The following is a 25,175-nucleotide window of genomic DNA, read 5'->3' on the forward strand; positions in this document are numbered from 1 at the left end:
TTCAGTAAATTAAGTAGATTTATTTATTCATTCATCTATGCACTGATAATGATGGTGTCTTGTTTTAAAATAATAAAAAGGATACTTTTAAAGACCTGTTTTCTGTTGACGATATATTATTATTTCATATATAACCTTCACGTGGTTAAAGCCTGATAACAGCAATAAAAGCAGTTTTTTACCATAAATAAGCGGTTATTGATATATCCGTATTTTTATGTTGTTACTGTCACTATCTACTTATCAGGGGCTAAACTAGGCGTACTTCTGTAGCCCGTGCGTACAAATCATCTAAGTCTCAGTGTGGTGTATGTGATGGACTAACGTAATATTGACAGCACCGTCTAGCGGCCCCGCTTTTTTCTGACGGAAGCAATTTTTCTTAGCAAGCAAGGCTCTGTACCTAAACTTTGAAGCATATGAAAATTTCATATATTAATTAAGTAATATATTGACTGATCATTGTGGGTGACATCATGCGCTGTAATTTATGAATTCATGAAATTATGACGCAGTATAATCATACTAAAAAATAATACTGTTTACAAAAATATGTAGATCTACATTCATTCATTCTTGATAAATTATTTTCAGTCTCAGTTGAGAAAATTCTCAAATGTTGAGAAACAGTTTAACCAGTTTCAAGCCAACTTGAGATTTTTCTCAGGTGAGTAAGAATCTCAGTCAATATTGAGACAATCTTATGTTGAGATTTATCTCAGTTTGAGAATGTTAGTGAAAGCCGGGCGAGCTAGTAAAAGTACTAACTTAGATGCACATATAGAGTAAATTATATAATAAATAATAGAGGTATCTGCTGGTACATTATCATACAGATATTATATCACATAGATGTATCCCGATATATATATATATTATTTTTGAACCATATAAGTTTTACTGAACGTTAAGCAGCACCTAAATCCCCCACACGTTGGGCGCAAATGGTCGCAGCTCAAATACAACTTTGCTGTCCGTTTAAAAGCAGGGGTCACGGAGTTTGTAAAAAATGACAAGAATGCCTTCTCTCAATATTTATTGTTTTTCTAAAGAAACACTAACTTGCAGCAACAATTTCTCAGTTAAAGTGCACATTGTGCAAATTAGCAAAACAAAATAAATAAACAAACAAATAAATACATAAACATTTATAAAAAATACTACTAAGAATTTCTAAGGTTATCGCCCATGAGCTACAAAGGTAGAAATTTATGTTTTAAATTTTACAAAAGCAAATACGTGTATACACACGTATACTGGTTATCTTTAGTAATAACGACAAGCAATGCACATATATGAAAGATAATACTGAAAATATGTATTGTATGTTTATGTACTTTAGATAAAAAACAATTTTACATAGTTTACCGTTGTATATGTTTGTATATATCATAAATATATACTAGTATATAACTACGTTTACATATTAATTACACAGTTAATATTTGACTTTGTTCATTGTATATGTATTTCCTTCGTTTTATAGCCGCTGTATATAACCTATACATTATCCTCGTGCAGCCCTTGTTATGGCAATTATCACAGTAAAGGATGACTGTCATGGGGAAGTCAAGGATACCTAAAAATGAGATAAAATAATAAGGTTGTAAAAAACTTAAAATTGTTTAATACAAATTTTTTTAAAACTTTAAGGACAGAAAAATTTACAATGAAGGAAAACAATACCCAAAATAGCTACATTTTTTGGTCAATTAAATGTGTTTCATATAGACACCTGTTCTTATTTTTTATGTCCAGTGATGTCCAGACAACCAACATGAGTTTATAAGCAAATTAACATTCTGCAACCTCATTGTAGCGAAATCGGAAGTATAATTTAAATTGCATGAGAATCTCCGCCTTTGGGTTGTTCGTACATCAATAGAAAATCAACAAACATTTTTAAGTAGCAGTCCAAATTCAACGGTATATTTTCGTACAAATTCGATCTTTTTATGGGGTGATTAGACAGGGCTAATGCACCGTGAAACTAACACTGTGCATCTCTGTGCATACCATTTAAATATGACACATTTAAAATTGAAAGGTCGTTTTATGCAATTTGAGTGCGTTTAAAATAAGAATCAGATATACTTTTTTTCTAAAACTCTCGATATAGCAACTAGGATATAAAAACTACTGTTGTATATTACACTAGTTAATACAATGCTTTCCGTCCTTTAAAACCGTTATGCAGAGTTGTAATGGAGGGTTAGTCCATAAAAATGTAAAGCGATGAACAGCCATGTCTCAGAATGCCTTTTCAGTTTGAAATAAAATTGAATTTTACATATAATAATATTTTCCCCATGATATGAACATCAAAATACAGAATAAACGCTTGCTTCAGTTTTCAAATGAACATGCCTTTACTTGTTTAACATCAATTCCATTATTTGCTAATTAAAGAGATCCTTTGCAATGAAACAAAAATATTATGAGGTTGGAAGGCAAAACCTTTCGACAAATACACACTTTCATCATAACAAAGAAAGGACAAACATACATTGCAAGGTCCCGCTAGAATGTGCATCAGCTACGTACAGCACATTGCTTATTGTCGCGGGAATCATTGATCGTTGTCGCCCAGACGCTCTCTTTTGAATCCCCCTCTTTTGTCGGCTACACGAGGTCTGCAATTATAATATTAAATGAAAGCAGAGATCATTTAAAAAATCATCTTAGAAAAATGTACATGTATTTATGAAAAACAAGACATATCGATAGTGACGATGGATGCTCATCAAAACTGCACTTTAGTACAATAATTCAAAATATGTAAAAAAAATCTATTTTAGCATAATTGGCAAATAGAAAATACATTCGTCAATAAATCAAGGCTATATAGGGAGAAACATCTAATATAAGCACAGATGACCTTGACCCAAGTGGCCCTTAACTCTACCCGAAGTAAGACCATGTAAGGTATATCAATATCAATTATGGAAAACATCCGTCAAAAGATAAAGGTAAGCAAAAGTATAAAATCTATTTTGAGCACACGAATCCTTGACCTCGACCAAAGTGACCCTAAGCTTCATCCAAACTTGTTTAACCACTTTTATCATTAACCTACCAAATATGAAAGACTTCGGTCAATAAAAAGGCTGTATGTGCTAATGTAAAAAAAGCATTGGTGACCTTGACCCAGTGCTCTCAAACTGTATCATAGGTAGAGGACCACATTAGGTATATTTCAGATCCGTTAATAAATAAAAGCTGTGTAAGCAAAAGTATAAACATTTATTGTAAGCACTGGTTTACATAATCTTCCCCAAAGTAAATCCAACCTTCACCCATCCTTAGACCAAAGGTACCTAGCAAATATGAAATACGTCACAATTTATAATGTTAGACATCGGTTAGTAATTAAAGGCTGTATGAGCAAAAGTGTAAAAATCAATTTATTATCACTGGTGAATTTGGACCTAAAAGTCTGGATAGTGTGATACCTGGGAAATCTTACAAAGCGCTATTCGACGTATCTACCTACCAAACGTTATAGATATCGGCCAATAAATGAAATTGGTAGGAGAAACAGAAAGAAAACCACAAAAAAGTTCGGAACTACGGAAGGACAAAGCGGCGACTTTAAGCTTCACAATTTTTTTTTCGGGGAGCATAAAAAGCATCACAGTAGCGTTACATTTGAGAAAATTACTTGAACATGCGCAAAAGCATCCAGTTTAAGTATTATTTCCGTTATTGCTATGTGTACGTGCGTATTTGTGCGTCTGTGATTGTGCGTTTGATTAAGTTGTCTTGGTTTTAGCAATCATTTAGCAATCATTATTTCGTGTCATAGACAGCAACACCTTAAATCATTCAGAATTTTTATAATCCGGCAATTTAATAAACATTTCATAATTCTAAATAAATCTTTATGTAGCGGTAACTCGAGGTCATACTTGTAACATGTACGCTGTAAGATACTGATATGATAAAATGACAGCATATGGTATTTTAAATATCTCAATTTTACCAAATGTCAGGATAACTATTCAAATAAATAAATAAATAAAAATAAATAACTATTAAAAGAAAAAACAAATAAAGAAAACAATCCTTACAATTATGAATTATTTTAAAGGTAAACAACGAATGAAAAAGTCATGCAATTATTTTGTATTGACAAATCAATGTTTATGTCATATCATGAATTTTCAGCTTGCAGAAATCATCAGTTTATCCGTTTTGATAAAACAGCAGGAAGGTCCACCTATCATCTTTTTAAAGGCAAACAATAAGGTGAAGTTTTGCGGAAGACCTTGAGGTAGAATAAAATATTAATATAAAGCGTACACGTAGACAGACGTACCGATCAATCAAAGTTGGGTCTGACTAACAGACAAAGAACAAAAATTGGGATTCCCCAGTTAAAGCCTCCTCTACCATAATGTAAGTGGAACAATAAATTCAACATAAAATGTTTTTTACATACCATACAAGCTGGTTCCAAGAATTTTGGACATATTTTCACACTGCGAAATTCCCCAAAAGTAAAAGCCAATCTTCAATAGTTTTGTAAATTTTGGAAGGCTTGATAAAATTGTTTTGGCCGTGGCAGTTTCCATTAAATAACTGGTTAAGTTTAACTTTTAATATCCGCCTATGAAAGAACATCTTGAAAAATAAATTTTGTAACAAAAATAATTAAAAATATATAATGCATGTTCTTTTTACAACTTTATCAGTTTTAAATTTTAGTTTAAAAGGCAGTATCAAAATTGTATTAGAATTTGGGTGTTTTTCGATGCTAAAACCCTAAAACCTATTAGACCGATTTGATAATACGCTTGATAAAATAGACATTTCGTATATTCACAATAAATAAATACTTTCTCTTGTGGTTCCAAGCATAGTCAAAGTTCGGTTCCAAGCATGTAAATATTTTCTCTTGTGGTTCCAAGCATAGTCAAAGTTCGGTTACAAGCATAGTCAAAGTTCGGTTCCAAGCATAGTCAAAGTTTTGTTATGAGTTCTGAAGAACATATTCCTGAAACGGGTTTTAAAACAATCCCACAATAAATCAGATGAGTCTTATTAACTGATTCAATATTTAACAATATTGCAAGAAATGTCAATATTAAAATTTGAAAATAACTGTAATCATTAATGTATTACAAAATGATGATTAGACATACCCGCCATTAGAGATCAAATTGACATAATCCTCGGATGAATCATCGATGCCCGGATACGCTGTACAGCTGCTCACTTTTCTAAGTTGTAGTGTTCTTTTTGAAAAAAAAGTATAACAAGAACGTGTTTAGTGAATACAAAATGTCCCCGGCTCATATAAATCGGTATCAATAAACATTTTCCAAAAACGTTGCTCATTTTTTGTTCAGTTAAGGGGAGGAAAATGTGCTTAACACAGTTATCTGTGATGACACAGTTATTAGACTTCATTTGTCATAAACTTTGGCTACTGTCAACAAAATGCAAGTTTGACATGTCAGAATGTAGAAAAAAATCAACTACGATCTTTACATTGACCCAATGATCCCTAACTCCACCGGAAGGCAAAAAAAACACCCAAAACATGTCACCATTAAACAGGGAATACATCACCAATTTATAGATAAAGACCGAATTTATTTTTTACTCCAATGACTTTGACCCAGTCAGCCAAAACTTCATCCACCTATCAGGTATCTACCAATCAAAAAAAGTACATGTTTGTAACTTGTTAAAATAGGTTAACTTTTGTCAGAATCCTTGTTTTTAATCAGTGATAAATAAGGAAATAACAGGGAATATGGGAAAGGAAAAAAGTTATAAAATGTAAAAAACATGTTTTCTTTAATTGACAAATTTGGGACATTATGAAAAAACGGGGGACGGACGGACGGGAAAACCCCGGAAACCCCCAAAACGCCCAACATTTTTTTTTTCGCGTACAAAAATTTTTTAAACTAAAGGGCCTTTAAAATTTTTACCACAAAATCCCTAAATTTTTATATAAATTTAAAATTTGGGAAACAGTTTTTTGTCCCAAAAATTTTTTTCACTTTTCCCCAAAAGTTTGTTTTTAAATCGCCCCCCTTAGTTTTTGGGGTTGGGCCCCGCTGTATAAAGGGTTTAATACTAATTTGGTTTCCCTCTATAGTCAAACCTGGTTGGGGAAAACAAAATTTTTGGGAACTGGTTTACAAATTTAGTGTTGTCCCCATTTGAAAAAGGCTTAAATAAAATAACCGGATTTAATTAACACTTACAGAACTTGAACAGAGCTGACAAAGGATAGCAAAAACGGACATGACTGCTTAATATGCCCAAATATGCCTTTATTCTTAGCAATGAAGATTATAAATTGTCCACAGAAGAATCGAGACTAACGATTGGAAGCTAAAGTTTTAGTGTTAATTACTTTATAGACTGAAGAAGATTTTTTTAAAGATGTTACTGTATATACCTACAAGAAAAATCCATCACCCCTATCCCCGGGATGAAACCAATTTAGACCCCAGAGTCATAATTTGAACATATCTGGTAGAGGTCCGCTAGACAAAGTTTCATGCTAAATATCTAAGCTTTTGCTTAAAGAAGATTTTTAAAGTTTTTAATATAAATGTAATTATACATATCATTACCGCCCTGGGATTGGGCTCATATAGACCTCATGGCTATAGTTTGAATAAAATTGGTAGAGGTCCACTAGACAAGTTTTTCGCCTTAGCCTTTATAGTTTAAGTTTAAGAAGAAAAAAACCCTTTTTAGATATGTTTTACTGTTATATGTTTCATCCTAAATATCTAAGACCAGACATGGCAGTTTTCATTTTGTGCACAGGTGTGCAAAAACAACAATTTTTGATAGACCTATATTTCTATATTTAAGATAAAATTCTTACTGTGCTGAATAAGAATTGTTGACTGTATGAATAACTCCTTGCTCGGCAATCTCTAGACAGACGAATTTTACTATCACAGTTTTACCACCATGTAATTTATATGTAGCTATTTCACTGTATGGCCCGTACGTTATAATGATTTCTTCATTCTGTGCAGAATATAATGTACATTGGTATTTTCATTAAATACTTAACAGTGTCACTGATTATATAAAAAAATCAAAAACAAAAACGAAACAATGCTGTTTTCAATGTCTTATTTCTGAAGTAATACACTTAGCAAAACAAAACAAAAATGCTTTAAGAATTTACTTAATATCAACATATTCATTAAAATTTGGAATAGTATATGCATAGGCAAAGACAATATCTACTAAGAAATAACAACCTAAAAGAAAAGATAGTCCACTTAATGAATTATCTAGATTTGATCTAAGTTGGTAATATAATATAATATAATCTAGATGTGATCTAATATAATAGGGATGGTGGGTGTGATAAACTTGTCAGTTATCACAATTCTCAGTAGTAACTTAAACCACTCCCTATCCTGATTATTTCAAGATACCGGTCAGAATGGTCCTGGTTAGTACATACAATATATATGTTATAAAGTGGGATCAAGACCCATTCAATATCTAACGTATAAGTTTGCGACCTCAATTCATATAGAGAGTTGAAGAATTTGGCTTTGAATTCGCTTCTACAGTATGTTCCAGACAGATTGTTCAGAAACTGTGCAGACCAATAAATCTAAACCATGTATTGTTCATTAACATGGTATGCATTGACATAATCGTTCATATTGTTGTTGTCCTGACCTACTGTGTAAGGGACAACATATGTTGAATGTATTGACAGTGACAGTGCCATTCAAAATCAAATTTCGTTATGATGTTAGCTCAAATAATAATTTACCCGTTTCCTCATTTAGACTCATCAGAGTCAATAATTGACAGCATTTGGGTCGTCTGAAGCGGGCCTTAGCCACTTAAAGCCTATTTTGACTGGCTAACAAATAAACGAGGTTTTTTACGAGGGCTTGTGCATTCTAATCCCGAGTCTAGAGTCTCTAAGGCATAGTCAGGGATGTGAAGTTCACATTAAATGTAGAAAAGCTACTCCATCGGTATACCAGAAATAAACATGGAGAGGAATTCAATGCCTTTCTTTATAAAGCAAAATTGTGAGTTTTGCAAGGGACTATTGATATTTGCATGGTTAATAGTCATGGGCATTGTTAATTCAAGGCTGAACCGATGGAATAAATTATAATTTAAATTAATAATCCATGAAAATATCAGAATATCTTAACATATAATACAAACATACATTTTGTTTTATGTAAAAAGGAGCGGCTGTGGAAAATGAGAGAGAGATTTCTTATCCTCTCACAGAGCGGCACATTTAGCAAGTAAATAAAATTGTTGGGATGCGCATTTATCTCCCTTGAAAATGTAACAACTTGGCAGATTATAAATACACAATGGTGTTTTATTTGCGGAAAGCTCATAACAAAAATCGCTGTATAAACATCAAGGAAATGTTTTGTTTCGAATGAAAGTCACAGTGTTTTATAAAACTGAAAAGATAATTTGTCTTTTTCATTTTTACGTTCATGGTTCAATGATACTCAAATCTAAAACTAATGCAATTTACAATTGCAACATCAAATTGATTTTGTGTAGTGTGATGCAGAAAAGCATTTCAACTTAAAATGTTTCCAATGTCAGAATTATCTTAGCATTTTTATACCTTTGAACATCCTGTTAACGTCACAGTTGTCGCATTTTCGTCATGCACTGTACATAGTATGTCATTTCCGTTCGTGACGACTTGCATGGCAAATAGGTAACTGTCGTCTGGTAGATTGAACACATTAATACTATCGTCGGGATTACATAGGTATTCCAACTGTGCTAAAAGATACATCGAAAGATGAAATTGTAGAATAAACAAAAACATGTATAGAATAATAAGAAACAAATACTTCCGCAGCCCTTGTTCTTGAAATAGGTTTACACATTCGGTATTTCACCCAGTCAATTTGTTTGTTTGTTTGATTGGTTTTACGTCACACCGACACAGTATAGGTCATATGGCGACGTTCAAGCTTTACTGTTGGAGGAAGACCTCAGGTGCCCTTCCGTGCATTACTTCCGGCACGAACCACTGCCACGGATGCCCCTCACCCAGACAAAATAAACTATTCACACAATTAGCTTGACAAATCAAGACTTTCGTTCCTGACAGAAAGAGAATGTTAACTGTCAAACATAAATAAACGCAAGACATTAAACCCAGTGTCTCCATCAAAGTGAGAGGACCACCTTTGCGTTGGTTTGAAGTTTATCAAGTTTACTTCTCATTTACTTTTTTGAATTATCATTCGGAAAAAAAACTGGAATGCAAGGACTGACGGAGAGTATTTCATACCCCTCGCCTCGATATACACTGATTACTTCAGTAGTCATAATAAAAAACTTATCTTTATGTACATACAAACACACGAATATCCATTGCCCTTGTATCCCCAATCGCAGGTACACGTGAAACTGCCAGCAGTATTGTCACATCTAGCATTTGAAGAGCAGTTATCGATACCATCAGCGCATTCGTCTATATCTGGTTGAACTACTTGAACCCCTGAACAAACAAGATTGTTATGATAGCTGTTTTTATCAAGTTATAGTAACAAAGTTTTATGATTTTGTTTTTGTTTTTTGTTGTTGTTTTTTTTCAATAATAAAAACAATTTATTTTTTGCGAAGCATTATGCAAGATTGTCCGTACGTTCTGCTTACGATGCATCATTCGAATACTTTTGTAGTTAACGGCTTTTATGGTTTACAGTATTAGGTAAAGGTTATCAATCTACTACGTAGTGATCTCCCCTTATCAGTACAGAGATTTCTGCCATAAAAACTCCTCACAGTGATAACCTCCTTGGCAGAATTGTAATCACTGCCTTCACAGACGTCACGTGATGATGAAAGTCACATGACGTAACGTCGAAATTCAAATGAACATAGAAAATCTAACGTCAGTTTTCTCTTTCTGTTTTATTTTTAACTTTACGTACCTACGTTCGTTATATAGTTTATCAAGACTATACAAAATAATGAAAAATACATTCAAAAGCTAAAAAATATAAAATATGTAAATATTGATAAAAATGTCTGTAATGGCAGAGATCTCTGTACTGATAAGGGGAGATCACTGCGTAAAGGATTTCTCTGCCATTACAAACATTTTTATCAATATTTTGATATTTTATATCTTTTAGCTTTTGAATTTATTTTTCATTATTCTGTATTTTTTTGATAATTGTTAGATAAACTATAATAACGAACGTAGGTACACAAAGTTAAAAATAAAACAGGAAGAGAAAAATGACGTTAGATTTTTCTATGTAACGGTCGATATTTCGATGTTACGTCAAGTGACTTACATCATCATGTGACGTCTGTGAAGTTCTGCCAATTAAGGAAGGTAATCACTGTGAGGAGTTTAAAAGGATATATGCACTCAACTATCCAACACAGAATGACAGCGTCCATATTGGATTATATTGGATGGTCACGTGATACAATATAAAACAGTGATTGAATGATCATATTGTATATAGAATAATGATAAATTTAGGGTTATGTATCACAGACCAAGGTTTATATTCATTAATGACATTAAGAAAAGAATATGAAATGGTTACTGTATCACACGTCACCTATTCATTAGTAAAATAAAATAAAAATCGAATATGAATCGATTGTTCATTTAAACAACACAAAAACTACTGTCCAAAAGGCTCTCAGTTATCTTTACTAAGGACAAACATTATCATTTCAAGACTTGTTTTTAAATTATATTAATCAAAACGTGTATTGCAAACTTCGCCATCCGCCCGGCCAAACATGCACATGTGAAACCATTCATGCATGGATTGCTAAAAGACGTTTGATCAGTCTCACTTTGAATGCAGCACATTCCATTGTTTCACTTGTCCATTTTGATAGTGATAGTGTACACATATTGTTCCTAAAACTAACCACTTCTACCCCGGACGAATGTCACTGGTCTGGGATTAAAAGGCAGAAAAGTAGCCAATACACCAAGCTGGTAAACATTGATACATCTAGATTTGGCTCCGAACTACCATTGGTTTCTGTATGTTGGAAACAGTGTAACATGTTGATAATTTGTCTAAGGCTATTAATTACTGTTCCAGAATGGTCATATAAAAGATCTGATTCTTCCAGCATTACAGCTTTACAAAGGCGTCAAAATATTTACCGCAATTTGTTCCTTCCCAACGTCCGGCACATGTACACGTGTACCCGTTCTGTTCGTTGTTACAAGTTGCTCCATTCTGACATGGATTGCTCAAGCATTCATCAATATCTGAAAAACGTGTAAAAAAGAACTGTAAATTATTTGCATAAATTCATATGTTATTTAAAGTATTCGTGAAAATAGGCAACGTCAAAGTGTATTTCATGTCTATCTTTTATCTTTATGTTTGATTACAATATCTAACATACTTTACATTTTATAAAACATTGACTAAGCTAAATAATATCTGTCATATGTTATGGTTCGGATCGGAATAGTCCATTCGGCCGTAACTATGCTTGTCGAGTTGCCGCCCATGGACGGGTACCCTGGGGACGGATTTTCCGATGATATTTTTTAGATATTCTACTATAATCTATTATACCTTAAATTCTTGTTTACCCTAAAAAATAAAACTCATGAAAATTAATGTTATTTCACCCATGACCCATAGCGTATAAATTAATGACGCCGAAATGACGTCATATTCATAAAATGCGCATAAATTACGCCTTTGATAATAATACTAATAATAATAAGAATAATAACCTCTTTTTTAACAAAGGTAGCTTATTCAGACAATACATCAAAGATGACACATATAATGCAAAATCTTATTTTTAACAATGCCTTTAATAAACAATGCAAATGAAATTCCGATGAATAAATAACGAAATTTCCGGCATGACGGTGCCAGACGGAAACACCAGTCTGATCTTGTATGACGTGTTGATACGTCGTATGACGTCATGAAGTCAATCAACACCCTAAGCGTTTAGAAAATTACTTCCCTGCTTTAACTGAAACTTTAAATCGAACACATGTATGCACAAATGAAATAAGAGATAGCTTTTAAATGCGTAAGAATTATGAAGTCCTACGTAGGAATTATAAAGTCCTACGTAGGAATTATAAAGTCCTACGTAGGAATTATAAAGTCCTATGAAGGAGTTTTAAACTCCTAATTAGGCTTTTTTTACTCCTACGTAGGAGTTATCATTTTTATAGAACACATTAAATTGGCACCAGGACGCTTCCTTAATCAATTCCTTTTGTCTAAACACAAGACAAAATATCAATGCATACTAAATTTTTAATTTAATAAGAATTAATCACAATTCAAGGGAATTAACTCACACTTAAAACTGAAAAAGTAGACAATTGCCTACCTGTCAACCATTTTTGAAAATAAAAATCATTTGTGTATTAAACTATCTTTAGTTTTAGAAAAAGAAAGTTGAAATTATTGATTCTGGTTGAGAGGATAACGACGGATAGTAGTTTTAACGCTATTATAATTTATTTTAAATACTTTAAGTAATAGTCTTTCTGGCCTAGTGGATGTTATTGCTGAATGTAACTCAAGAAATCGGAGTTCAAATCTTATCTTATTGTTAACAGTTTTTTTCTTCCTTTCTTTTTTATTGAACGAATAGTTATCGTACAAAGTATAAATGATAATAAATATCAATACTTAAACAAAATGAAAAAATAAATTGTTTACATAAACAATATTTTAACTTGGAATTCAACAAAAAATGTTCTGTGTGTACAGTGAAATTTAAGCTACAAAATCACATTTTCATAGTCGAACTTTATCCAAAAGACGTGCGCTTTCAAAGTTTGCAAAAGAAAAACTTTATGAGTGAAGTCGCTTACTTACCATACGGAAAAAAACATTAGTTTTTAGCTCTTCTCAATACAGTAACTAGCAAAACTAAATGAGCTTCTACATGATCAAAACCGGGAATCCGTATCACACGACACTGTTAACATCAGAAGCCTTATAAATAAGAACCGGTTGAACCGGGGGATGCTCCCCGAGTATGTTTTAGACACAGAAAAGTATACCTTTTGAAGTGTCAGAGTGATGTCCCTGACAAAGTTCAAAGTGTAAAAACGAACAAAAGGGCAATTACTTCAAAATCAAGCATGGCAGAGTTAAGGTCCTTTTCCGCTGCACTTCTATTTAATGTGATCAATACACCTACAAACCTCTTATGGTTTCAGAGCTATGTCCCCAACAAAGTTCAGAGTGTAAAATTAAACAACGAAAGGGCAAAAACTCCAAAATTAGGCAAGGCAGAGTTATAACTCTTTTGCATTGCACTTCTTTTAAATGAGATTTATCTACCTATAAAGTTTCATGTTGATATCTCTAATAGTTTAAGAGTTATGTCCCGGACAAAGTTCAAAGTGTAAATATAAACAAAGGGCAATAACTCCAACATTAGGCAAGGCAGAGTTACTGTTCTTGTGCACTGCACATATCTGAGATCTCTACCTATACAGTTTCATGTTGATAGCTCTTGTTGTTTCAAAGTTATGTCCCGGACAAGAATAGCGGACAGACGAACGGACGAAGTGGCGACTATATGCTCACCATTCGAGGAGCATAAAAATACTGGGGTGGAGAAGTTGAATTGTATGGTAAGTTTACAACTTCACTTTGATAAATTAATTGTTTATTAATTTCATTTCATTCCGTTGTTAACTTACCATATGTAAATTACAAAGGGATAAATTAACAAACTTACATCAAAAAAGAGGTGGCCATAAATGAAATCGAAACAGTTCTCTAACATACAAAAACGCTGTCTGATTGCAATGGCTCAGAAAATTTTACAAAACTTTATAGGGTCCGGAGATACCAATGTCAAGTTTTGATCATGTCGCTCATAAAGTTCTGCTAGTTATTATAACATATTGAGGAGAACAAAATTCTAATATATGTGAGTGTTCATCCGTGCAGTTCTACACAAATTAGAAACTTCAACGGGAACGATAGCGACCGGAGAATGTTTCTAATTTCTGTAGAAAAGCTACAGATGAATACTACAAGCTTTATTTGGCTTACTTTATAACGTCACGACTATTTTTACAAAACATTATAAAAAATGGAAGGCGACTATGAACAGAATTTTATATAGTATCGAGTTTTTTCTTCTATGAAAATTAACACACAGACATTTGAAAAAATACACTAATATCTAAAAACGAAAACATATTACCTGTAGTGCACCTTTCGCCGGTCCATCCGGCCATACACGCACACGTGAATTGATTCTGATTATTTGAACATGTGCCACCATTCATGCACGGATTGCTCGCGCATTCATCAATATCTGAATGAAAAAGAAGACATTTTATCAACCTCATTTTTTTTAAATGTAACACATTCCATTGCTAACTTAGACCGTGTTAATTACAATAATTATGTACACTTTTTATATAACTAAACATTGTTTGTTCCATGTAATAATGTACAAATCTTTTTCTGATTACTTACCTCAACTGGTAATAAAGTTAAGTCTTAGCCCGAGTAGAGCCCTAACCAAAGTCACGGCCTTGAATTGACAGGTAGTGACCACACCTATTCGAACATCCTCGCAAACATTAATATAAAAGCAATAGTTATGATAACCGATTGGCTTCTTTGGAATGGAAACAATATTATACAATAAAGAAATAATATCGGTCTTAGCGGTGTTTATCGGCTATTTAACACCGGTTTGGAGTTTTGATGCGTAGGAATTGACAACGAAGGCCGTAGGCCTGAGTGGTTAATTTTTTCGCATCAAAACGACACAATTGTCTGAGGCTATTAATTACTTTTCAAGAATGGTCATATAAAAGATAACTAGTCATTTAAAAAAAAGCTTTACTAAGATGTGAACAGTTACCGATGTCGCAATTTGTCCCTTGCCAACCTCCGGCACATCTACACGTGTACCCGTTCTGTTCGTTGTTACAAGTTGCTCCATTCTGGCACGGATTGCTCAAGCATTCATCAATATCTGAAAAACGTGTAAAAGAATCATTAAATTTATGCGTCGATTTATACATGATTTCAAATGTTATATTTTACGTCAACATATAGTCTACGTCAAGGTAGGTTTCTATCCACCGACTGCATGTCAATTCAAAATCAAAGTGCTGCAGCACTGAATGCGACGGACATGCAACCGGAGAGACATTAATTAAGACTTCTTTTAGAAAAAAAAACAAAACACAAAATATATGACAGAGAAAATTTGTTCCATACAAGTTCGAGATTTGTAGAGCAATATATTTTGTGTCCCAAATTGATATAATTCAGATTTTCTACTTTCAAGCACTTAAATACAGAATGAAATTTATGCCTAAAAACTCTGGTCAAACTTGTAAATCAGTGTCCTTATCGATTTATTCTAAGAAATGATATGTAAATAGAAAAAAAACTATCAACGAAATATTTCTTGAATAAATCCAGGCAAATAAACTTCAAACATAATACATTATACATTTGAGAATGCTATTTAGATTTGCTTCGTGTTATATCATAGTGGGCATACAGACAATAAAATATAAGTCATTTGTATTTTTATTTCTCTTGGATATGTCTCATTAAAAAACAAATTGGTTAAAATCATCAGCAATTAATAGTGTATTTCTTAGATTTTTTTTTTATTTACAAGGTAAAGATGTAGAGGCCAGAGCACATCGTTTTTATTTTAATTTAAATGTCACTTAAGCACTACAGTGTTTAGTTGTCCTTTTCAACTTCACACTAAATTCCATTTTCAACTTGTTTGCTTCTTACAATTGTATAGCATTTCTAAAAGTATCGCATTACAATCCGCTGGTTTATTAATTACATGTTTAATGTGTACTTCCTAATCGCCTGTCCAAAAATTAGAACAGGTGAAGCAGAATCTATTTTTAGAATAGCGAAGGTTAATTCATATCATGACCTAGTAAAATATGTAAACAAACCACAAGAATCGGAAGTAGAACTGATATTATAACTTCCTTACCATGAAAGACTACATGGCGGTAAAGTGTCTTACATGCATTTTCAAAAATAGATATTTATACCAGCCATTGTACTGTATCTAATATATTAATAACTGCTGAATATTCAGCTAAACCCGCGGTATGAGTCACTCAAATAGTTCTTTTATTAATGTGCGAGTTATCCTAGAGTCACGAAAAACTTTTGATTTGTTAATAATAATGTTTTGTATAATGTAGAAATATTTATTTCCTACTAATAATGTCTTGGAACTCAGAGGTTACACCTTTATTGTAGTATAATTTGCTGTCCTACTTTTTCGACAGCGGTAAATCGTTTCAGCAGTAATTTGCATATTGTGCAATAATACTACGAGACTACAACGTTTTTATCAATAATATACGTTCCAATTTTAACTTGGATAACTTAATTTGAAATTGAAAAGGCTAAATATGGAAGACATTAAGATATCCAGACAAAGTATGTGAGTTTTGAAGGATCAAATTCATGTACTATTTCTTGGGCTGTTAATTGGTTTAGGACACATTGCGCGAGTGTAGCCAACGAAATCCCATGTGTAGATGACTTAGCTCTGAACGCACCTGAGGGCGCGTCCGTCGCAAAAAAGTCTACCATAATTTCTCTTTTTTCTAAATTAAACATTGACTAAGCTTATGGCAAAATGTTTACATAAAATTTTGAAACGTCAGTGACGTAATGACGTCAATAAACCACTTTGACGTTTGATTAATTTCTTCCCAGCTTTAATAGCAAATGGTTTAAATACTGTATATTTTATAAGCATATGAAAATGGGGATAACTTAACCTTCATTCAATGTCTTATGATAGGGTTAAAGCAGGGATCTCAGTCCAAGTGCCGAGTTGAATAATCACATCCAAATTAACATGATGTACAATATAGACAAACATAGTGAATATTGTATTCTGTTTTACTACTTATATTGAGTAAGAATCGTAAAAAAGTATGTCTATATCATACGCGTGCAGATTTGGCGGCTTCGTTATAACGGTATTAGTTTGAACTGAAACTGTTATAACGGTATATTGCACGATCACAAATGAAGTAATTTGCATTATACAAACATAGCTTAAAGACTTGCTAAATGTTAGTGCCACACTATAAGCGTGTCAATGGAAGAATGCGTATTCTTCACTTTAAACAGTTCTTATTTCGGGCATGTTATAGATATAAAAGGGGTAACTCTATTACTTAATTTATTTAACTCGTTAAATAAAATCAGTATATACAAATATTCAATGTCTTCTATTATTTATAAAGATTTTCACCTTTTAAATTTTTTTTCAACTCAAGTGTTATTTATGGTGGATGATTTAAGATATATTTGAATTTATTGTCATTTAACATAAACTTTAATTCTGAACTTTAAAGAACTTAAAAGACTATACAAATGTAAAGTGAAAATGTATTAACACTGAATTCATAAAACACGATACAGTTTATACTTGTCATGTATATAAGTTTACTTTATAAAATGATAATCTACGTGACTTTAATCATTTTGTTAATTAAATTTTAAACAAGAACTGTCGGAGGACAACGACGCTCGACTATTCGAAAAAAAATGTGTTTTATTGAGTATAATGATGCTTACCTATATGAATACGTAAAATTGTCCGAAAATGTACAAAGGCTTGTTATTAAGATGCTTTATCGAGTAAATCACTGCTTTATTATTATGAATGCATAAAATTGTCCCAAAAAAGGCACAAACCCTTCAGTAGTGATGGAGATACCAACTTAGAAGCAAAATTATGCAAATCAGAGTTATGCGACTTGTGCCAATCAAGTTAGATATTCACAGAGAACAAGTCTGTGAAGTTTCAATTCATTCCCTTCAGTAGTTATGGAGATACTTGCTTTCACGCAAAAACTTAACCACAGGGACGCCGACGCCGACAAATGGGTGACTGCATTAGCTCGATTATTCTGCGAATAGTCGAGCTAAAATGAATATTGATCTTCGAATTATATTTTGACAAGATTTAAAATGCGTTTACGTGTAAGAACACTTCCTCAAAAGTTGGTACTTATTTTTGCTAAGAAGAAAAAGTTTAAGTTGAAGTATTTATGATATTCAATAAAAAGAAAGCATTTCACCTGTTTTACAGTCTACGCCCGTCCATCCGGCCGCACAAGTACACGTGAAACGATTCTGGTCATTTGTACATGTGCCACCATTCCTGCAGGGATTACTTGCGCATTCATCAATATCTATATAAAGTAAAGACATTTGATCAGTCGCATATTACCACACGAAACACATTCAGTTGCAATACTATAGTCCGTACAACTTGCACTAATTATTTGCAGATCTTTTTTTATACTTACCACTTCTGGTTAAAACAGTTACTTTTGCTCAATATCTTATTCGGTTGATGATTAATGACTTGAATGACACGTTTAAGTTACGAATAAATTTACCCAGTGTAGTAACCATGTGCTAAAGATGTATGTAATATACTAACAAGCCTGCAAGAGCTTGTAACAGGAAATGCAGCTGTATACTTATGACCAAGAAGATCGGATACTTATAGATCTATGTCGTAAAATATGTATACATCTACATAATGTAAAACTCGTTGACATTTCTTTTCCAACTGCGGATACATTAGCATGTGCAACGGTTGTATTTATTGTGACACATGGCTCCATTTTGGCAAGGGTAACTGGCTCATTTGCTTGTATCTGAATACGCCATGATTAGTATCGAGTTTCAAAATAGATTTGCGTTTGACTGACTGACTGACACATATGAGTAAGGAAAACAACAATACAGTCATAAAAGTTATTCAGTATTGCTTTATATAATTTTCAAATATATTCATAAGAAAATAAATTGTCATTTCATTAAAAATAGATTTTGTTCAAACAACGAAGAATTTACCGATGTCGCAATTTGTTCCTTGCCAACCTCCGGCACATGTACACGTGTACCCGTTCTGTTCGTTGTTACAAGTTGCTCCATTCTGGCATGGATTGCTCAAGCATTCATCAATATCTGAAAAACGTGTAAAAGAATCGTTAAAAGTATGCGTCGATTTATACATAATTTAAAAATACATGTAACTAGTCATTTTAAAAAAAGCTTTACTAAGATGTTGACATAGTTACCGATGTCGCAATTTGTCCCTTGCCAACCTCCGGCACATGTACACGTGTACCCGTTCTGTTTGTTGTTACAAGTTGCTCCATTCTGACACGGATTGCTCAAGCACTCATCAATATCTGAAAAAAAAACGTGTAAAAGAATCCTTAAATATATGCGTCGATTTATACATAATTTAAAGAAACATGTAACTAGTCATTTTTATTTGTTTGGGTCGTCAGATGTTCTTATTTGCAAATGCCGAAAGTAGTCCAAACTCCTCGAAGCGGTTACTTCCCTTCATATGTACATACACGATCACTGCGTAAAGATTGTCAAATGACAGGCGCATAAATTTTCGTAACGAAAGCAATAGGTCTGGAGTTCAAACCTCAGTTCAGGCAGCATTTTTATTATTATTATTATAATTGTTTAAGCCAAATGAACATTGAATATCAGTGTTAGAATTAGTCTTATAGCCAATTAACACTGGAAACAGCATTGGTGACACTATATAGTCTGATTTTATTGACCTGTCAATTATGAATACATTATAACACTCATTTAAATATTCGATCCCACTTCGGTTTTGTCCGTTTATTTTACGAGAATTAATATAGAGCATATGACTAACGTTTGGAAAACTCCCACTAGCTTAATATAGGTTCTCGTAACATCCGCAATAGCACAGTCGGTTAAGTGCATCATTACCTAATGTTTGAGAGTTCCGAGGTTCGAAGCCTTCTTTTGACATTCTTTTTATGCTTATTTTTCTATTTTAATGAAAATTGTCAAGCGCTCGCAAAATTGTCTACACAGATATGAAACAACTAAGAAACATTGACTTGTCACGTTTTATATTGTATTTTATGGCACTGAAATGACATTTATTGATTTTAATCTGAAAGAATTTTTAATATTAATTCTTAAACAATCTTATATACAAAAGTATAGTATTTACCCCAAAAAAATGCTAAAAAATAGTTATGAATGAGAAAAAAACTGGACATACGCTGTCTCGATCTTACAACACGTATAGTGCATATAGATATTATATACCCGTAAATTACCCTATTGCGCTATAACGGTCAGTGTAACTAATTCAATTTAATCATATCTTACTGCATCCATCTCATGGAATTTACCGAACAGTTATCGAATATTAATATATTCTGTGCATTGACCGTATAATCAGTATGGAATTGACAGGTTAATAAAATCAAACAATACAAACAAATTGGTTTATAATTTCACAACCTTCACCTTTCTGACATTCTGAGACCCAAACAAATTCAGCGCCTTCTGTGCTTTGATTTAATGTTTTTACTAAGATGTTAATATAGTTACCGATGTCGCAATTTGTTCCTTGCCAACCTCCGGCACATGTACACGTGTACCCGTGTTTGTTGCTACAAGTTGCTCCATTCTGACACGGATTCCTCAGACACTCGTCAATATCTAATAAACATAAAAACCAAAACCCTTAGAATATATGCGTGGGATTAAACATTTTATGTTGAATTTATTATAAGTCTATATATAGTCTTTGTTGAATCATCCAGCATGTGAAAAATAGGTCGAATCATGAATTTCTAACATAATTCCGTTATTTTCTCATTGAATAGAGGGTAGTTTTTACTATCGATACAGGCAACAGCACAGCAAAGGCGGTACAGTATAACCAGTCTCAGTGGTGTTGTCTCAGCTATAATTATATGAGAAGTTAAATGATTATAATTAGATGTAAAGATTTGTACGGGCGATCACCAGTATTTTTGTTGTAATTATTAGCATGTTGGATTTATTAAATAGGCTTGTCAAGCTTTGAATGTGGAGCAGTCCATTCAAAGCTAAGGGATTTCAATATGAGCAACCACCAGTATCGAGCCGGTTGAGACTGCACGGATGTACAGGCTGGCCAGGTGGTTTACTGGTGACAAAGGTTAACCACTTAAGGTTCCAGCAGGTAGGTTGTTAACTCCGTGTCATATTGTACAAGTTATGTCTTTTTTGTAAATAATACCAAAATATTGAAGAAGTACGCTAAAATCTATACTGTACTTACACAATATAAACACGATTACAAATGATACTCACAGACTTGGGTTGATTTTCTTTCAGAACTATTTTACTTTTCCTTTAGGTTATCAGAAAAATATCATTTTTTTACATTTAATTTACTTTACTGTAATATGTTTGTTTTTCTTGTTATAACCCTGATTTTAATACATTTTGTTTGGTCATATGTCGGTACTCGATGCACTCAACCGGCCTGAATTACTAATTTATTTGTCTACATATAAAGGCGGCGGTTTAATTAATATAATAGCAAATGAAAATAACTCTAAAATTATTAATTGAAGAGTTCTCATTCCTGTAAGATACATTCTTCCTTACAGTTATCTATCCTCGAATAAAGTTTCAAATGAGTATCTAAAACAAAGATGAAGTAAAGTTTTGAACAATGCACTACTTTTTTAACAGAAATATGAACCTATTGAATTTCGATAAAGTTTATATAGAATTTCTTGTGCTGTGAAAATGAGTATTTTTTTGTTATTTTGCAGTGTTTCTAACGGTTATAAAAAAAACCACAGTAAACACAGTTAAATTATCTAAGTTTCAAGCAAATTCCTATAAATGCATTAAAGACTATATATGTTAACTTGTGTACAAAGAGGGATAAAAAAACGAAGAAAAACATACATGATCCTTCGACAGGTATATTACTGAACAGAAGTACTGAAACATAGATCATATAAAGTTGGTAACACAGTATATTCTTCATGTTGCTGTACCTGAAACGTAATAAAAACACAATTTAAGCGACTACCACACTAAAGAACACAATTAAGTTTTAAAGGCACACATGTCTTAAATGCTATAATTTTTATTTCTCAAAAACTTTTTTCATTTCGGTAATTTGATATATACTATTTTGCTACATTTACTTCTTTTGCTCTATCATAATGAATCGAAATTTCAGAGCCTAATGCTGTTAATTGTAAATGCCTTTTTGAAGCGGTTACTTCCCTTTATATGTACAATAACGCCGAAAAATTCAGGGGAGATCAATGCGTAAAGATTGTCAATACAGGCGCATTAATTTTCAAGCAAAGTAGTTCCCGAATGGTCGAAGATTTCTAATATTGTTTCATTCTTTATAGATATACATGCCTACAGTAAGCTCCATGATTACTTACATCTGTGTTTAGCGTCGAAATAATAAGAGTTACAAACCCTAATTTAGAATAATATGGTTTTCTTAGTTTAGTTTAAACATATTTTATTGCATTTAATACATGTTTACAAATATATCATACAAATAAAGAGTATATATCAAAATGCAAATGGGTTGGGCAACAAGTTCTTATGGTTTTCTTCGGGTCGTTAAGTTATAATTTCACCGTGGCCGAAAGGTTTGCACGCTCGCTTATGAATCGAGAGGTCTCGAGTTCAAATCCCAGTTGAAGCAACTCAATTTTTAAAAAAAAATCAAGTCAAATAAACATTGCATTGACTATCAGTGTTGCAATTAGTCTTATAGACAATTTACTACAGTTAAAACACTGGAAAGCATTGGTGGCACTATACAAAAACAAATTGGTTTAAAATCTCACAACCTTCACCTTTCTGACATTCTGAGACCCAAACAAATTCAGCGCCTTCTGTGCTTTGATATTGTATGGAAGACAAAATACGTTGTTTACATTTTGCTACCTTTACGACACATTACTGCACACTACACACAAATCACTTTAGTTGTAAAACATCTAAATAAGCTCTAAATCCATCATTAAAACATTATTAAACACTTGTTTGTCATATCTAAAGATGGTTTTTAATATGGATTTCTAAGATATAATGTGCCGTCAGTTGTTTTAAAGATGACGTTGCATAAAGAATTTTCTTGATACACGAAGGGCCAAATCTTAGTCAAGAACCATAAGCAGAGTCTTACTGCGATTTTACAGTGACCTTAAATAAATTATGATACCGATGATACTAGTGAAGTTTCAAGAGAATACCTTCAGTATTTAATGTTGATGTAGCATACAAAACAATTTATCATGAATTTTCGAAATTCTCGAAGAACAATAATTCAGTTGAGACCCATTTCTGAGTTATGGGTCTTGGAAAGTGACCTTTATTCAGGCAATAGATGTTATGTGGGTTATCCCCCAGCTTATCCGTAAGTACAAACAATTTTTTACTGTTATAGCTTAACGGTGCCCTACCCGTTACAATAGATTAGTCAACCTTTTACACTCGTTCCGAAACTGTGTATATAAAAGTTTGTTTGTACCTACGAATTTGCGTGGACCCTGTGGCTATGGCCAAGGTCACATAAGTTAAAGTTCAGATAAAAAAATCAAGATAAGTTTAGGGGCCATTTAGTTATCATTTATTGAAGGATTGTAACACAAATGGTCATTATCATGACTACCGCCATGGTATTTGTATTTTAGGTTAATTAATACAAGGTCAAGGTCACTAAAGTTTGAATTGAAACATATTTCCGACATGTCTGGAAGAATTTTACTTTATAGAAATGTTCACCATTGTTCAATGAATTGCTTCATACATGATCCAGTTCAAAGTCAAATCACACTTAGAGCTAATTGATATGCATATCTATAATGCCCAGAGCTAATTGCTATGCATATCTATAATGCCCAAATGTCCATCAAAAGCTTTTATGACGGTCGTATTTTTCGACAATGTTGCCCTTGTTTCATAAATTAGTTCTTTGGTATCTTTAGCTAATACACATTCACACGAATGGCACACTGGCCTTGATTACCTGGGGTCCAACTCCAAAAATTGATCACCAGATTTCAAAATCTTGGTACCAAATGTTTTGAGATTTTTTACTCTTAAAGGAAATAAAGCGGTCATTTCAATGATTTTAGATAATAAGTAGATATGTAGTCTCGAAGTTTCCGCATGTGTAAAATAAAAGATGAGACCGCTGGGTTTTTGTAAGAATTACCCGACTTAACGGCAGTTTAAATATGGTAAAGTCATTCTTTAGATGACTACAGGATACTTAAATATACCGGACCATACTTGATAAAACTGGTCAATTAGGTTTCTTTTAATTATCTAAATATAAATATTTCGATTTACAGAAAGATTTGATTTTAAACCGGATGTCTCGGTTCTGAACTGTTCACTATTTAGGGGAGAAGATGTGTAAACGGCCGGATAACTCAGTCGGTAGAGCCGCGGTACGTACGGTATTCTGAGGGTCCCGGGTTCGAGTCCCGGTCAGGCTGCACTTTTTTCTCACCCTGTGACACGGACGATAGGAATTACCCGTGTGCGTAGTAGAAAGTAATGCACATTTAACTCGACAAAGAACTGATGATCCAAAATATATGCGTATATATGCGTATAATTAGGTGTAATAGATTAGTTAATATTTTCATTTCAAAATATTCCAAGCAGTCAACATTTTGGCAGGAATTTAAACATCTTTTTCCCGTAAAATGGTTTGAATCGCATCTACATCTTACATTTGTATGAAACAATAGGAACTTATTATGCGAAAAATAAGAACGAATCAACTCACGTTATCACGTTGGCTGTGCTGTGTGTTGGTATCCTTTGCTACGCTGTTTCGGGATCTGGAACTCCACCGGGTCACTTAATACTTTACAGAGTATATTCCTCGTGCAGAAACTATTACATAAATAACGAAATTAATTAATTAAATTTTTTTGCAAGGTACTAAATTTCACTTACGCCAAGATTTCCTTCGCAAGGCTATGTTAATTGATCAATCGAGCAAATCTTATTTATAGGCTGGTTATAAACACTCACAAAGAATAGCACGAACAATTCGTGAGTAATGGTAATCATGCAGGGTATTTGCGAGAGCGTAGTGAGTACTACGAAGTTCATGGAAAACGTTACGAGCCTTTAACCTGTGAGTCCCAATCATATCCTTTCTCGGAACCTTGTTAAAAAAGCTATTGAACTGTTTCAAGATAACTGTTTATGAGGAACGTCTGGTGTAATCAGTAATCAGCTACTTCAATAAATGACACCGTCACACGATCATCTACATTTTTAGTTATG

At 32.9% G+C, this 25,175-nt stretch overlaps 1 protein-coding gene and 1 long non-coding RNA gene across 2 annotated transcripts; both read right to left on the minus strand.

The window, feature by feature from the left end:
* Positions 1-1,019: 1,019 nt before the first annotated feature.
* Positions 1,020-2,841, minus strand: LOC132748865 (uncharacterized). The gene is made up of 2 exons (XR_009628328.1): positions 2,507-2,841; positions 1,020-1,579 (listed from the first exon to the last, which is right to left on the minus strand). It is a non-coding gene; the product is annotated as an uncharacterized LOC132748865 (long non-coding RNA).
* A 2,293-nt stretch (positions 2,842-5,134) lies between these two features.
* On the minus strand, positions 5,135-24,870 carry LOC132748869 (fibropellin-1-like). Its single transcript, XM_060738523.1, has 13 exons — positions 24,667-24,870; positions 21,798-21,889; positions 20,439-20,549; positions 19,118-19,231; positions 18,891-19,004; positions 18,104-18,217; positions 14,872-14,985; positions 14,200-14,313; positions 11,150-11,257; positions 9,359-9,502; positions 8,612-8,775; positions 6,857-7,005; positions 5,135-5,237 (listed from the first exon to the last, which is right to left on the minus strand). Exons 2-13 carry the CDS (start codon positions 21,877-21,879, stop codon positions 5,135-5,137), a joined length of 1,431 nt encoding a protein of 476 aa, XP_060594506.1. The 5' UTR covers positions 21,880-21,889; positions 24,667-24,870.
* Between the last annotated feature and the right edge of the window lie 305 nt (positions 24,871-25,175).

This window comes from Ruditapes philippinarum, unplaced genomic scaffold (genome assembly GCF_026571515.1).
Source record: "Ruditapes philippinarum isolate M1 unplaced genomic scaffold, ASM2657151v2 ctg616_1_1_1_1, whole genome shotgun sequence".
NCBI classification, from domain to species: Eukaryota; Metazoa; Mollusca; class Bivalvia; order Venerida; family Veneridae; genus Ruditapes; species Ruditapes philippinarum.